This window comes from Acyrthosiphon pisum, chromosome A1 (assembly GCF_005508785.2).
Source record: "Acyrthosiphon pisum isolate AL4f chromosome A1, pea_aphid_22Mar2018_4r6ur, whole genome shotgun sequence".
Classification (NCBI taxonomy): domain Eukaryota; kingdom Metazoa; phylum Arthropoda; class Insecta; order Hemiptera; family Aphididae; genus Acyrthosiphon; species Acyrthosiphon pisum.
This window is the reverse complement of record NC_042494.1, coordinates 43836184-43852016: the sequence shown is the minus strand read 5'-3', so window position 1 is coordinate 43852016 and position 15833 is coordinate 43836184. Positions and strand designations below refer to the sequence as shown.

Here is a 15833-nt window from a genome sequence, read left to right as displayed (position 1 = left end):
GCCATTCCCCCGTATGCCCCCCCCCCCACTTCGACCACTGGGTTAAACGGTAAATTGTGTTAGTAGGTACCTACGTACACATTTTAACGTACCTACCTATATAACATCAAGTTGATGTTGGGCCTTCAATACCTATATTCAATTACAAGTGATAATAATATCATTCCGGTCCTCTAGAGAAAGTAAACAAGAGTGAAGACCGATTAACCTTATGTTTTAAGTGTGGGCGTGTGGCTTGACTTATTGATCACGTCTCTAAGATTATTCTGAAGCGTTCAATGAAACTTCAAAAATTATTTCTGTATTATTAACATAACTAATATGGTAATAGTAAGTCCAAACAGTTTGAGCTATTATAAATGCTCATCCTAACAATAGGCGCAAATTTGGGGGGGGGGTAAGTCCCCCCCCAATTTAGCCGTAGCCCACCACCACCAAACATAGGACATACATTTAAAAATGCTATATTGCAATGGTTTGCTTGCCTTTTATATATTCAGCAGCCCCCCCCCCCCAAGTCAAAAGTTGAAATTGCATCTATGATCTTAACCTAAAGATTGTAAAGTATATGTGAATGATGTATGGGTACCAATAGTCTTAATCATACACATACCTATAACATATTATATACCTATAAGCTATAATAGTTGTTAGCACTTTGAAGCAATTAAATAACTTTGAGTGTTTTTTTATCTCGATAGTGTCATCGAAAATTTCGAGATTTTCACAAAAGTATGTAACTATTGTAATGACGTAAAAATACAATAAATATAAAAACGACACCTGTCGATAGTTATATTTAAATAGTAAAAATTACGCTATTACCTTCCTCCATGTGTTCGGAGGGCTCTTGATATCGTGTATTCGAGAATTAGATCAAACACACCATACAATATAATTTTTTGTAAAAAAAAAAAAAACATATAATGTAATAATTGCAATCAATATCAGAGGCGGTTTGAATGTATTATACTTAGTGGTGCAAGTCAATATGTAGACACCCACCCACCCCCCTCCCTTCATCATAGAAATTATAAATAAATATTTTTTAGAAGTTTTTTCATATACCTAATTTTCTTCAGTTAAGTAGTTCAAACTTTTTATAATAACAATGATTCTTAACTTATATTCTAAGCTCTACGCTTTCAAGTTTCAACAGTTTCAACCTACTAAATTACTTTATTGAACATTAAAATTAAACATTGCGGTCAGCACATACTCAACCAAGACCACCCATCCACCCCCCTAATATTGGTGGTGTAGTACTCAAACCGCCTCTGATCAATTTAAGATTAAGATAGGTATTATATTAAATGCCTTACTTGATTCGCAGTTGTCTGTAGGTTATATGTATTGTAGGAGTTTTAGATGACACAAAGTAATACTTGAAATACACAAATTGAAATAAAGAACGCACTAATTATGGCTTAACATAAGAATTCCAGTTGTCGCTCGTTGAAATCGGTATTGAGATTTGAGAGGTTGTTACTCAGGTGGCTGGTGCTCATGCACTGGTTTAAGGGACGACATGAATATGCTGACCAGAGAGTGGTAGGCGGTTTTATCAAATGTTTATCGTGAACTAGATTATTCTTTGGCGACAGATACCCTTTTTGCCTTTCCTTCTCTCTGACAGTCTGGCGGAATATGATAAAATCACACACCCGTTATAAGTGCGTGCCGATTTCTTAATCAGTAGACATATCATATGGATCGTCTCTTTTTGTCGTTGATAATGGTTTTATTAGATGTGACCGATTTCTGCTAACGACAGTCTGGCCGTTATTTATTATTCTGTAAGATTTTAGTTTATTTATTCGAATGGTGTGTGAGCACATTACAGTATCTATTATATGATTTATATATACATAATTATAAGTTATAAATTATAACTTGTAATATTTAATAAAACTAATAAATAGGTATCTATAAGAGTTATTGTATACGGTGGTAAACAAAAGCGTGGTTTGATGATAATTGTAAATTGATGACGTATAACGGTGTAGTACCTACACATATATATATATCGATAGGTACTCGAAACTAGATCTGTTTTCATCGCTCGCTTACAATATAATATTCTATATATGTGATAATTATATACTCTATAGGTAAACAAATTGCATAGTAATTAATAATCATAAACCTACCTAATCAAAGTGCTTCGAACGTTGATAAAATTATGAACACGCGTTCTGCAGGACATAGGTATACTTAATAAATGATGTTTGTCGAACATTTCTTTTGTGTTTATTCAATTGATTTAGACATTAGTGCTGTCGATTGGTGTTTTTTTACTGACAATAGGAAAATGTACTTCAGATCGAAAATAATATTGTAATGACCGATTACCGACATTGCGTCAAATATCATCTTCGCGCGCCACCGTCACCGCTGCGACCTAGTGCCAAGGTCCAGCGATGAAAAAAGTGATCACACAATAATATTGTGATAATATTACAGATTTATTATCGGTTTAGAAACGCAGATTGTACCTACTATCGCTTTACAGACGGAATTGTGCATAAAACAGTGTATTTTTCTCGGTGCCTTTGCTGGCGGCCTGCAGATATCTAGTAGTCGTAGACGCCACACTCCTGCTTTCGGGTTGGTAAAAACAACAACAATAATAGGTATATATTTTAATAATCATCGACGGTTTTATCAGTCCGTCCACACCGCAATCGCGGGATTTGTGCCACTTGAGAGTCGGTCGCAGCTCTTAGATTAGCTAGACGACGTGTAAATTATGCAAACAACGCGTCTTTTCAGTCGATCATCAAACCTAAAGCCGCAGCGGATCGCAATTCTTCGTGCAGAAATCGCCCACGACTGTCTTGATAACAGCTGCAAGTGATTCGAAATTCGACCGACCATCGTTAATAATTATTATTATATACTATCGGTTTTTGTGTAACGCCGAAAATGCACGAGACAACAAAACGTAAGTCATCCCGTCCTGTATCTATAAATACTATATATCTTAATACATTTTCTCCTATTGATTATGATTATTAGCCTATACGCAGAATACACATCATACATATATATTATAATTTTATTTCACTGGTGTCGGTTAGCTAACGAATTGTTTAGTGAAGACGAATGCAAATGGCTGAGAATTATCTATAAAATATAAGGTATATAATATACTATCTATATATAAGGTTATATCTATTTCTGCTGCCTTGACGAAATTGTACCAATACGTTATTAGTTATTACATAATATTATTATGTAAGTTGTACAACGGAATTCAACATTTTGCCGTTTTATGTGGGTAGTATACCTAATAGTAAATTTTTCGTTGTTTGTGTATCGAGGTTAATTTGGTCCATTTTCTTCTGTTTTTCTACAAAAGTTTTCCCGGAACATATTCTCTCTATTCTCGGTCCCACAACGAGATCTGATTTTTACATATTAGTTATTATAAACAATGGATTTAGGATATTATATAATATTTAATATATATTATGTAATAAAAATAATACAATAATGTTTAATTTTAGAAAGTCGAATAAGTAATGTGTTTTTCATTTTTCTAATAATACCTTCAGATATCCAATAATTTAAATATATAATAAATAAAACATATCAAGAGATATAAACTTAAAACAGCTTTATGATTTGTTATGCAGAAATGTAGAACAATGTACTTACAAATATTACAAACTGCTGTGATTTTTAATTTTTTTTAAATTTTTCTTGTTTTTCAATTACCTAACCTCAGTGCCGATTTTTCAAATTTTCTGCAATTCTATAACATTCGAAAATTATATATTAATTGTCACCTTAATTATAATACTTCTCCTCGAATTTACTGCCTAATTCTTGTATAATGGGTGGGGGGGGGATTAGTAAGATGTATTATATAACAAAAATGACTTAAAACATTTTTAAGCCTTGTAGAACTGTCTGATTTTGATAACTATTTTATTTTTATCAGTATTTTTATTTTATTTCACATAATCGATGTAAAATAATTTGTAAAAAAAAGCTTAAAATTATCTTTTTTTATTGAACTATATTCCCGTAAAGTGTATTTTTTAGGATAAAATTTAAATTTAAAGCTTAATTTTTTTAAAGCTTTAACTTTTCACATTTTTTTTTTCCATAGAAAATCATAATAATAATATCATTAATAAAATAATATGTTCAGTATTTTTGTACGTTTGCAAGTTGATTGTATTTTATTAATTTAGATTTTGGACTGTAAAGTTTATTAGATTTACGATGTTTTTACTTTTATGTTTTCAAGTTCTATAAAATCATATCCCTATTCTCTGGTGTCTGGCGAAACTGTGATAGTCACCACCACTGTTTCATGTGGTAGTGACCTTTAGTACTTGAAGTATATTTGTTCAAAAATCAAAAAAACCAGGTGTTGCAGTATATTTTGTTGCATAAATGTCCACATACACATACTATTTGCCTATATAATATGGTAACTGCCGATTAATTCAAATTGATGACGTCCCTTTTCGTAGAATACAATTTGTGTACCCCCAAAACTAAATTTTGTTATTAAAAATTGGCAATTTTTTTTTCGATTGAGACATTTTTTTAAAATACGCTTGTGAAGGTATGTATATTGCATATACATACCATGTGGTTTCATTAAATTTTAATAATATGTGAAATACTTAAATAAATACTGTGGAATATATAAGTAACTAAAAAATAAGCTGACAACATATTATTATGTTATTTACAATTATTTCCGTTGTTTCTTTTTTTAGTAATGACTATTTTTAATAGCCATTATACAATACCACTTATAATTTAACATTTTTATGAATTTGAACAGTGCTTTGAATGTTAATTTGTGTTAATTATCCTATTTGTCTAAAATTGTCATTATATTGTTTGATGTAAATAACGTGAATATGTACCTATTTATAAGTTTAACATTGTAATTGATATCAATTACCTGTTCTAATATCTTTATGTGTGGGGTCTATTGGAGGTGTTTTATTTGTAGTATTTTCCGAACACTTTTCCTCGTTGTTTATAATAATATCACAAAAGAAAACTTAATAAATATTATTCGTGCACACTTAAATATATTTACCTATAGGTACTTAATGATATAGTTTGAATTTTTAATACACAAATGAGAACGATCAGTTCAGATGATGAACAATTGGAAGTCTTGAAAGGTACCTATTCCTAGTATTGTATTAAATACATTTTTTAAATAGAAAATAATTTATAAATAATTTTTTTGAATAACAAGTAAATATGAACCTACGTGTAAGTAATGTCGGTGGAGTACGATTGCGCGCGTTTTACCTTTTTTGGCATACGATTGCGTGCGGTGCCGGAATAACAAAGAACATGCTTTTGACTATTCAAAAGCGTACGATTGCGCGTGAAATTGGATGCGACGTTGCCAACTTATTATTAAAATTTAAAATAATTATTATTCTTAAAAAAATTATAAAAAAAATTTTTATTTGTCGTATATGCTATATATAATCGTACGTTATACGACATTATATTATAAAATAAAATAAAATAATAAATAAAATAATACATTTTAAATTTTAAAGCCCTGATACATATTTCCAATTATGGCTTATAGCTTAAGTAAGTTTTCTGGTGTTTTATTTTTTAGATATTCTTCGTGTTGTTTATTCACAAATTCGATTTTCTTTAGTTCTTCCTTTGATTTTGGCTTGATTTTTCCTTTGGAAATGGTTGATAGATTAGTGACGGTTTCTGCCTGAGTTTCCATAAGCGTACTTATAACAACAAATGTCAGAGGATGAGCACTAGTAAACTGGGCGTTATATGTTCTATGGAAACTTTCAGCCTTGTTTGTAGTTCTGAAAATGTATGAATATATAGTAAACAATATTTTTTTTAAACTTATTAGTAAATATATACCTAGGATTTAGTGATGGCGTTTCAGCCCATAAAATAGGTGGAAATAAACAACCAGGTTCAACATACGTCTCCAAAACATAGTCAGAAAATAGTTGTCCATCTGCAATATTTGGACACGTACTTATAAGCTCTACAAAAGCATCCTCCACGTCATATGGAGCTATGAAAGAAAGTCCAAAAAATGATTTAAGCCATAATTGTAAATTGTTCTTTTGATCGTTGTATGCCATTCTTAGTTTTGTATTGCCATTAATCTGAAAATTGATTTTGATTAATTATTTATAAAAATATTCATATTGATTCAGATTATTTTGCGCCACTAAGCTTGTCCTAAGTGAAAACGGCATATTTTAATTTTGACATCCGGAAAAACTTCTTTTGTTGCTTGAATAACACCAATTTCAAAATCAATGTGTAATATTTCAATTTTAATTAGTCGTGATTGCTTTTCACATATATTAATTAAATATTTCCATATATTTATGTATGTGTTTTTAAATTTATCCTTTAAAAAAAAGTATACCAAAGGTACGTAAACACCATTTTTATAGCCATGAATGGTGTATAATAGTAAAAAAAAATTTGGAGCATAGTCAAATGTTCCGTCCGTAAATATATCTGTCTAACTTGTCAAACATTGAAGATTCTCTTCAGTTGTTAAGCAAATAAAAGTGCAATCATCGGGTAAATGTATACATTTTTTCCCCCTAAACATTAAAAAAATCTTCATTTTGTAATTCGTTCAGTTGCGTAATGGCATCTTCTAAAGATGAAGGGTAAGGAGGAAAGTTTTTTCTTCGTTGAATATACATAGCCTTTCTAACTGATTTTATATCATTATATTCTAACTCGGTACTCACGCTATTCAAAAGTTGACTTCTAATTATTTTTATTGGCTGGGTGGCTATGGAACTTGTAGCTTTACGTTTATAGTTTTCCCTTAGAACTTGTCTTTCGATTTTTTTAGTAGAATCTTCAAGGTGGTTATGCTCACCAGCAATTTCTATCATTATTTTATTGTCACTTGTCATTAAGACTGTACAAGTACACTGTTTTTTACAGCACCTCCATCTGTTATTTCCATCTGCCCGCTGTCTGATGTGTCGAAATTTGTGTTTGTTCACCACTAACAAATCACTCCCCCTTTCTGAACTTATTATGAAAATTTCATTTTCCATTTTAAAAATTAATTATAAAATGTTAATAATGTGAAAAATATACGTTCACACGGGACACGAACACGAACACAACTAACATTTCAGTAAATACGTATAGACATACAATGCGAGATCATAGTTTAGGGAATTTACAATAAAGATAAAAGTATGATCTAAAATAAAATTATCTACTTCTTAGTGATGGAAAGTTTGTCTGGTATCGGCGATATTAAGTAATAAATAACGTACGGATCACCACAATCGGAACCTCATCGGATATTTCCCCTTCACCTATAATCTGTACCTATATTTGGCAACGTTGCTTAGTACACCTAAAAAGGTACCGTTGATAAGGACCGCGCGCAATCGTATTGCAGCCAAGTAATGTATATGTAATGCGTATTTAGGGGTTAAGTATCGTAATGTTTAAATGTTTTAAAATGTTGAATTATTTAAGTGTCCCTTGGTTCCCATAACTACTAACATTATCACGGACCGATCGCAACGGACCTATAGGTTCAAATTACCAGTTGTTATCTTTAGCATACAAAGTTAAAAAAAAAAAACTCAAAATTTACTCGTTTAAATTTTGATTTTGAAACATCCACATTTACAAAAAAATTATCTAATTAACAATGTACAGTTACTGACTATTGTACTGTACTAAAAGGGTGGCTTACATTTCAAAAACTGAAGTAGTATTGCCACAGGACCCTCCTTAAATGATACAAAAAAATAGGTTATCATTTGGTGAATCACCCTTCACACAATTTATATAAAATAAAATAGGTTTTAATACGTGTTTATAAGTTTTATATAATATTTATAATTTATGTAGTTGTTGAACACTTCAGGTCATACTTTATTATAATAATAAATAATTGATATAACGAAAAATATTACCTATTTAAAATTATCAGCAAAATCATATTTAAAATAATAACTAATTATAATTATTGACTATTGTCTTATAATATATTTTAAAATAGAATGTAATAGTTTATAATATGGCTGTATAGTGCAGTATAGTAAAATATATTTATAATTCATATTTGAGTAATCCATCTATAGTGTTGCCGTGTTGGTTTATCTTGTGAAGTTCAACGATTCTCTTTCTATAGAAATTATAATTTGTGAAAATTTTGCAAATGCACACCTTGGCAAAATAACGCTCTTTTTCTGGTATTATGTGTTAGATATAGTCATTTGGAGCTTTAAATTGTAACGTAAATCTTAAAAAAAATCCAATACGTAAACTAATTATGTTCGAAAATCATTTGTTATAAAGAACTACCCCTGTATAGTTGTATGAGAAGTGATGAAGAATTTATCGGAAGTTTGAGTATTACAGTCTACAATTTCCGTATACCAGATACGAGCTCAGTTGGTATCAGCTAATATTAACATAAATTATTTAATTGTTTTTGTTTTGGCTGGATAAATAAATAAATTAAAAATTAAAAATTCATATAACTTACAAGAACACTCAGAACAGACGTAAAAGTTGTTACTTCGAAAGTTCTTTGTATGCGTTTAATTATATTTAATAGGTATATTATATAAAATTATATTATATTTAAAATAAAATGTATCTATTAATTACACCTTATCCTTTGCAGCCAACTCAAACGATCATGTCAAGAAAAAACAAATGCAGAGAGCGATTAAAAACGAAAAAATCTACAAGTTCTTTCACCAACATGTGCCGATCACCAAGTGGCTTCCAAAATACAATAGTGAAAATGCGATGGGTGATATGATATCAGGTATCACAATTGGACTCACGATGATACCACAAAGCATTGCATATGCATCGCTGGCTAATTTATCACCACAGGTAATATTTTTTAAAGTACTTTATGAACACCGATAAGATCTAACGTTTTTTTTTTTAAATTTGATATTTATTTTTTCTTTTGTAACTCTTCAGTTATTTTTCATATATTTTTATTAACTTATATAATTTAAACCGATTCCTTTGATTAAGAATTAAAAATAAAGCTTAATACATCATGCATATTGCATATACATTACACTCTGAGTTGTGTCCGTGTATTTTCGTGTAAAGTAACAGTTATACATTTTATCCGTGTACTCTGATTAGGTAATTTGGAAAGGTACAATACACTCAATTTTTAAGGGGTTTGATTGAAGAAACATTTGAAATAGAACAATTAAAATATTATGTATATTTAAATACTAATTTTAAGTAACTTTCAAAATGCAAGTGGTCCCATGTTATAGTTGCATTGTTAGTTGTTGCGAGGGTATAATATAGTTTCTCTAGAAAAATAATTTCACGTGAAAAATCACAACTTAACGTCTTAACTTACAGTCATAATTAACAGAAACCGAATTTTTACACAGTAAAGAAGGCAATATTTTTTGTGTCATAGATTTTTTAATTTTCTTTTGATAACATCTTTAAAAAAATGTATCATTATTTTTATATTTTAAAATATAAATCCATCTCAAACGAACACATTTTAGTAAAAATCAATTTTATAACTAATTTATAAATATTTAATCAAAACTAAAATAAAATCTCCACTTACAGAATATGCAGACACGAGTAATAACATACAATTTACTTATAATATATACCTAAATGGGAGTTGGTTCAATTCATACATAGCATTTGTAATGAAATATTATCTTAATTAAAACACTATTATTGATATAAAAATAGAAATACATAAATTATAAAATCCATATATATATATTAATACTTAGATAAGTTGTTTAATGTACTATTTATTTAGTATTACTAATGACCCGTGGATGTATATAAAATGTAATTTGTAAATTAAGCATATTAAGCACAATTGCGATGGCGTCAAATGTGAAGTGATATTTTACGTCCTAACATACGGTACATAATGGTAGGTACTTACTTCTTATTTTCTTTTACGGAAATGAAATTCAATGTTTAAATATAATTATAGGATATACAACTATATACACGTGTAAAATTAACGGATGAATAAATCACTGTAAAGTGTAGACTATACCGGCTATCGATTATAGTATAACACTCAAAACTTAATTATGATATAATATGACTTAAAAACATTTTTAATATGAGTGTAACTTACGCAATTTAAATTAACTATAATTATTATAGGAATCAATATTAATCCGAATCTTTAGCTCCGAATTAATACCAGCGGTAAGTGGTTATATAGTTTTATGATTCTTTGTTGGCTGTTAATATGCATAATGCATATTATTTCGTTGTTCAAGGATTATATTTTTTTTCTCCGTGTGATGGGAATTAAAAATACTGGTAGGTATGTATAGGTATATACTGAATATGTATTTATTGTTGTCACTGTTCAATGTTTTCCGGATGCATAAATAATTATTACGAGGAAATATAATAATAACGTATCGTAATTAAAACTATATACCTACCCAGTACTTAGAAGTTAGAATGAAATGCGTCAGTAGGCTCTATGAAGAAATGTAGACGATTTAATTAATATAATATGTATCGAATTGTCAAACAAGCAACGTATAATATTAATCTGATAAATAATAATAATGTAATATAATAGGCTAAAAATTTATAGCTAAAGACTAGATATAATTGCATTAAAACTTAAAAATATGTCAAAGTTGCACTAAAAATATCTAAAAATTGAAGTATAAATATGTTAAAATTGTAATGATAAATACATTAAAGTTGCATAAAAAAAATGTTATAATATCATATAGGTACAATATATAATTGTTATTTACCTAATTAAATAAAATGATAGGCATTGACATATTACAGAGTTATAAAATAATATAAAATAAAAATATTATAAAAAAGTGTTAAAAAATTAAATATATTTTTTAAATTAAAATGTATAACAGTATACCTAGTTGCATTCCTAAATTGTCTTCTTGAAAATTTTATCGGCTGTTACCTAAAGTAGTTTTATGTATTTAAAAATTACGATCAGACACAGACATCATCAAACAAATTCTTAAATTGTCAAACTAAACTGAACTGTACGATAAAAAAAAAAAAAAAATTGTTACTGTAAATTGTAACTTATGGCCATGGTCAAAAATTTTAACTAAGAACAATAAAAAAAAGAAAAATTACGTTCAACATCTACACCAGGGGCGCCATTTGGGGTATCGTGGGCCCTATTTTTTACGAATCATATTGGCCTACCTTAATTTCATGCTGGCGCCGATGCCTGATGTATCAGTTAAATTGAATTAATTAAAATAATTAATATAAGATAAAAATATTTTATAAATAAAGGGATATACATAATTAGATATTAAAGATATAGAAAGAAAATATGTATATTAATGAATAATGATGATATCATACTTTTATCAGTGTTATCACTTAAAATATTAATTATTTATTTATTTATTTATTTATAATGATTAACGCCAATCGGCTTTTATACAAAGTAATTACATACAAAATAATAACAAATTTAAATATTATTTTTCATCCTTAATAATAAGGTTAGAAATAACTCCAATATAATGGCTACAGTTCAATTTTCATTGTTATACCTGGTGGTAGAATAATGTGGCCTGATATAAAATTTGGCAGCCCTATTTTAAAACTGAAATGGTGCCCCTGATATACACTTGTTATCAATCCATAACGAGTAAGGACCCGTTTTACAATAGTTTAACTCCGGTTAAACCACCGATTTCGGCCGGTAAAATCAGTGGTTCAAGCGTAACCGAGGTTTAAACTAGGTATGATTGTAAAACGGGCCTTAAGTTTTGATAGTTTTATATCCTTACATTTTTTCAATACGTATTTGAATTTTAAATTTTCTTTCACTCTTTTCCTTTTAGACCTGGATTACGTTGGCCAATAAATTATTATTATCGATATATTAATAATATCACGACATTCGTATGAGTTTATGACCGTTCCATTGTACGCTTTTCTACAATTAGGAAAAACCATAACGTGAAAATGTACATCGTAGTTATATTTTTATTGTAAAATTATCTAAGAAATAATAATTTGTATATTTTATCACGGGTAATATACATAAATTGCAAAAATAACAAAAAATTGCACAACTTTGCAATATAAAATGAAGTAGGAATACTATACCTATATAGGTAATTGGTCTGATTCATAAATCTACATATTTGATCAGATTTGATGGCTGGTATCATAAAAAGTTGCAATAGACGTTAAATCCGGTCTTTCGACTTATAACAAGTACCTAATAAGTAATAAGTAATTTAAGTAATAATAAGTAATTTTTAAAAAAAAAGTTAAAAATAAATTGTACTTGTAGAATGTAGAGTACACAAACATGTGTTACACTGAAAACTATAATCTATATTTTTGAATGGAAGAAATGTACCTAATGGTGACCATAAGAACTCAATAAAACAATAATCTAAGTGGTTATTTATATGACTATAGCTTTCTTCAAATTTCAGTGATCGAATTTTAGGTCTGAACTCCAAATAGTTCGACTGACCTACAATATAACTGTATAAGCTGCAAGGACATTAACTTTGACACGAATTATATTTCTATATATTAAATATTAATTATTATTATTAAGTATTATATAAAATTAAACACAACGTCACAAAAATTCCGCTATGAAATAATATGTTAATATTCCAGTTGTATATATATATAGGTATTTTTAAATTTGTTTATTATATCTTTATAAAAACGTACTGTTGTACTGTAGGTACATAATGAATAATGATTAATATCACTAAGATGTGAATTTAAAATTATTGTTTGGTTACTGGCGAGATAATCTATTTATCAATTTGTAGTTTGTTCGGTTAATAAATAATAACCATTCATTACATAATTGCAGACTGCAGTTATTTAAATTATTATTTTAATGAAAGTTTAATTTTGTATTGTGTACCAAAGTTAAAAATTAAAAACAATAGGTTCCTACTTAATAAAACCAAGCAAACATAAACAATTTCATCGCTGTAATAGTATATTGTGTGGCAAGGCGGGAAGTGAGGTATTTCAGTCGCGGGCCATGACTGAAATTGCCTTCCCGCACGAGACATACTATTTTTGTCACGGCTATGCATTCATCGAATCGATGACATCGATCACGGCAAAGGTAATGCATAGATCTATGCAACAACTAGACCATAATTCTACGACAACAATATTTCATGAAAGAAACGATTTGGTTTTATATATTCTAAGCGTGACGTATGGAGGTTATAATATGAATATAAGATGTAGCCAAAAGTTTATGTTTTGTAAGGACCGTGGTATAGATTTCTGTGTCTGGTTGTGCAGGGTATACGCGCGTGATATGTGCGCCCAGCAATTTTGGGGATTTTCACTTTACCACCCGCTGGACGGAAAAAGGATGCTTTCCAACGCTTGAACCGCTATCGAAAACCAAACTTTCGGTGCAGGCGTGATAAAAAATAATATTACTTATATACCTACTTATATAGTTATTTCCAATATGTAATATGAATGTATAATTAAAAATAAAAATATCATCGTAGCCATAGTCCTATTATAGTGTAAGTTATAAGGTCTATGATCGTAGTGTAAATCTCAATATAACTCTACGAACTACAAAGATACTATAATATAAGTTATTTGTTAATTTGTTTTACTGAATTTAGGTTGGGTTGTATTCAGCACTGATGGGAGGGTTCATATACATGACTTTCGGGACCGTTAAACAAGTTTCCATGGGACCTACTTCTCTAATGGCTTTACTCACTTACGAGTACACAAAAAATTTGACTCCGGAATATGTGGTGCTTTTGACATTCATGTGTGGAATCGTTGAAATATCGATGGGATTATTTAAGCTTGGTAAGTCAGTCGCATGTGAATCAAAATATGGTTGCACCTTATACGGGAGGGATATTGTAGAGACTGAATAGTCTGAACAGTTCGCACTGACGCACAAGACGCACTGAGCATTCGTCTCACTTAACAAAATAATAATAAAAATCATTCCAAAATAATTTTATTTTTATTTATCACTTAAAAATTGTATCACGTTTAAATAATACCGAAATTAATGTACAGGATTCTTGGTCGACTTTATCTCCACTCCGGTGACATCGGGCTTTACAACTGCTACTTCCATTATTGTGGTTATGTCACAAGTAAAAGGTATTTTGGGCGTGAGATTCAAAGGAGATACAGTTAAAGACATATTGGAGAAACTGATAGAGCACTTCCACGAGAGGAGAAGCGGTGACATGATTTTTGGACTAGGCGCTATTGCTTTAATTCTATCTATGAGGGTACGTTTTGTATCATAGAGTTAATATTTTCGAGTCAAATTAATAGGTCATTGGTCAATGGTTATTATTCAATCATTTGAGTCAAGCTTATTGAAAGAAAATTTTCGCTTAAAAATAAAAACTATGTGGGTCATTTTTTTTATTGGACTTGCATGTTTTTAATTTAAAATTTAAAAATTATTTAATTATTTTAAAAATATAGTATACGGTTTTCTATAATAAATTTATAATATTTACACAGGTAATACTATGAAATAAAAACCGGCTTCAAAGTTCAAATATTATCGTCATTAACTCAATAACTCATAACATGACCGTCATGACCCACAAGAATAATATTTGTGTGGGGGACGAGGTGGCCGAGCGGTCTAAGGCGTCGGTTGCGACGCTGCCGTCGCTGGTTCGATTCCCGGCCACCGGGCGGCATTTTTCTTCGGGAAAGTCACGGTGTCCGGAGAACAAGTGCCGCCATCCCCCACCCGAGCATGGCAGATACCTACGAGTGTCCAATCAAAAATTCTGCCAAACCCAACACACACGTGTTCCCCCCTTACCGACATTAAAAACGTACAAAAAACCAATACAGCTAATGGCCATAGTTGCCGGGCTTAGGATCAAAAAAAAAAAAAATATTTGTGTATAATTTAGTTTACGAATTTTTTAATCTGCATAAAATGTACCTATAAATAGTAATATACTCCTCATTCATTGGGTTATAAAATTAATTTATAGATTATAAAAAAACAAATTTAATAAGTAAAAAAATTAAATGTACGCAACAAAATTCAAAACTTATTTTATTATTGAGTGCATTCAGATTGATTCCTATACTTTAAGTTAGAGAATTCCAGATCTTTCATGCAGCATACATCCGAACAATTGTTCGGTGTTCCTATTAAGATTTTTCAAATAAATTTAAATTTTCAAACATTTACAATTATTGTTGATTTTTTAAGGTGAAATATAGTGTTATAATTTCGTTATGATTCAGGTTATCTAATACAATATCCATAATTTTTGGGCATACATAATCGCGATTATACAAAATATAAGAATTGTAGAAAACTATTATAAACATTTTTTCGTACCGAATACTTACTAAATGTAGATATTCTGTATAAAATATTAAATGGAAACGGATATAGTGATTGCTTTTAAAATCTATGAATAAATTTGGATATACATTTAACCTTTCGTAATAACCCGGGAACCAATTCACAAAGGTGGGCAAGTTAATGAAAATAATAAACTCAAGTTAAGTTAAGAGGACACAAGATGTCAAGATCGATAAGTTAAAAGTTAACAGTTAACAAATTATAAATTTGTCTCGATAGGTTAAAAGTTAATATAGAAAAAAATATTAACTTAACTTAGTTTAAAAAAAGTTAATCTATTTTTTTAAAGAGTAAATGTGTCCTTTTAGTTTCTAATTTATAAACCGGTACGTTGCGCCAACCCCCCCCCCCCTCCCCCCAAAGGGGAAATCTATAAGCAAACTATACAGAGATTTAGCACGTAAATTTGCACGGATTTCGC

General features: G+C 29.5%; 2 protein-coding genes across 5 annotated transcripts in view; one reads left to right on the top strand and one right to left on the bottom strand.

Moving 5' to 3' along the window:
• Positions 1–2313: 2313 nt before the first annotated feature.
• The window catches only part of LOC100165278 (sodium-independent sulfate anion transporter), a 19742-nt gene continuing 6222 nt past the window's right edge, over positions 2314–15833 (top strand). Inside the window, exons 1-6 of one of the 4 annotated variants that reach the window (XM_016802728.2) lie at positions 2314–2607; positions 2669–2944; positions 3019–3140; positions 8666–8883; positions 13662–13857; positions 14077–14297. In XM_016802728.2, coding sequence (XP_016658217.1) covers positions 8698–8883; positions 13662–13857; positions 14077–14297 — 603 coding nt within the window. In that variant the 5' untranslated portion in view covers positions 2314–2607; positions 2669–2944; positions 3019–3140; positions 8666–8697. Of the gene's footprint in view, positions 2634–2668; positions 2945–3018; positions 3141–8665; positions 8884–13661; positions 13858–14076; positions 14298–15833 lie in introns of those variants that run through there. The other 3 variants (XM_001946148.5, XM_008182726.3, XM_029487093.1) reach the window with 3 other exon arrangements.
• On the bottom strand, positions 5533–6309 carry LOC107883175. The gene is made up of 2 exons (XM_029487094.1): positions 5890–6309; positions 5533–5828 (listed from the first exon to the last, which is right to left on the bottom strand). Exons 1-2 carry the CDS (start codon positions 6117–6119, stop codon positions 5579–5581), a joined length of 480 nt encoding a protein of 159 aa, XP_029342954.1. The 5' UTR covers positions 6120–6309; the 3' UTR covers positions 5533–5578.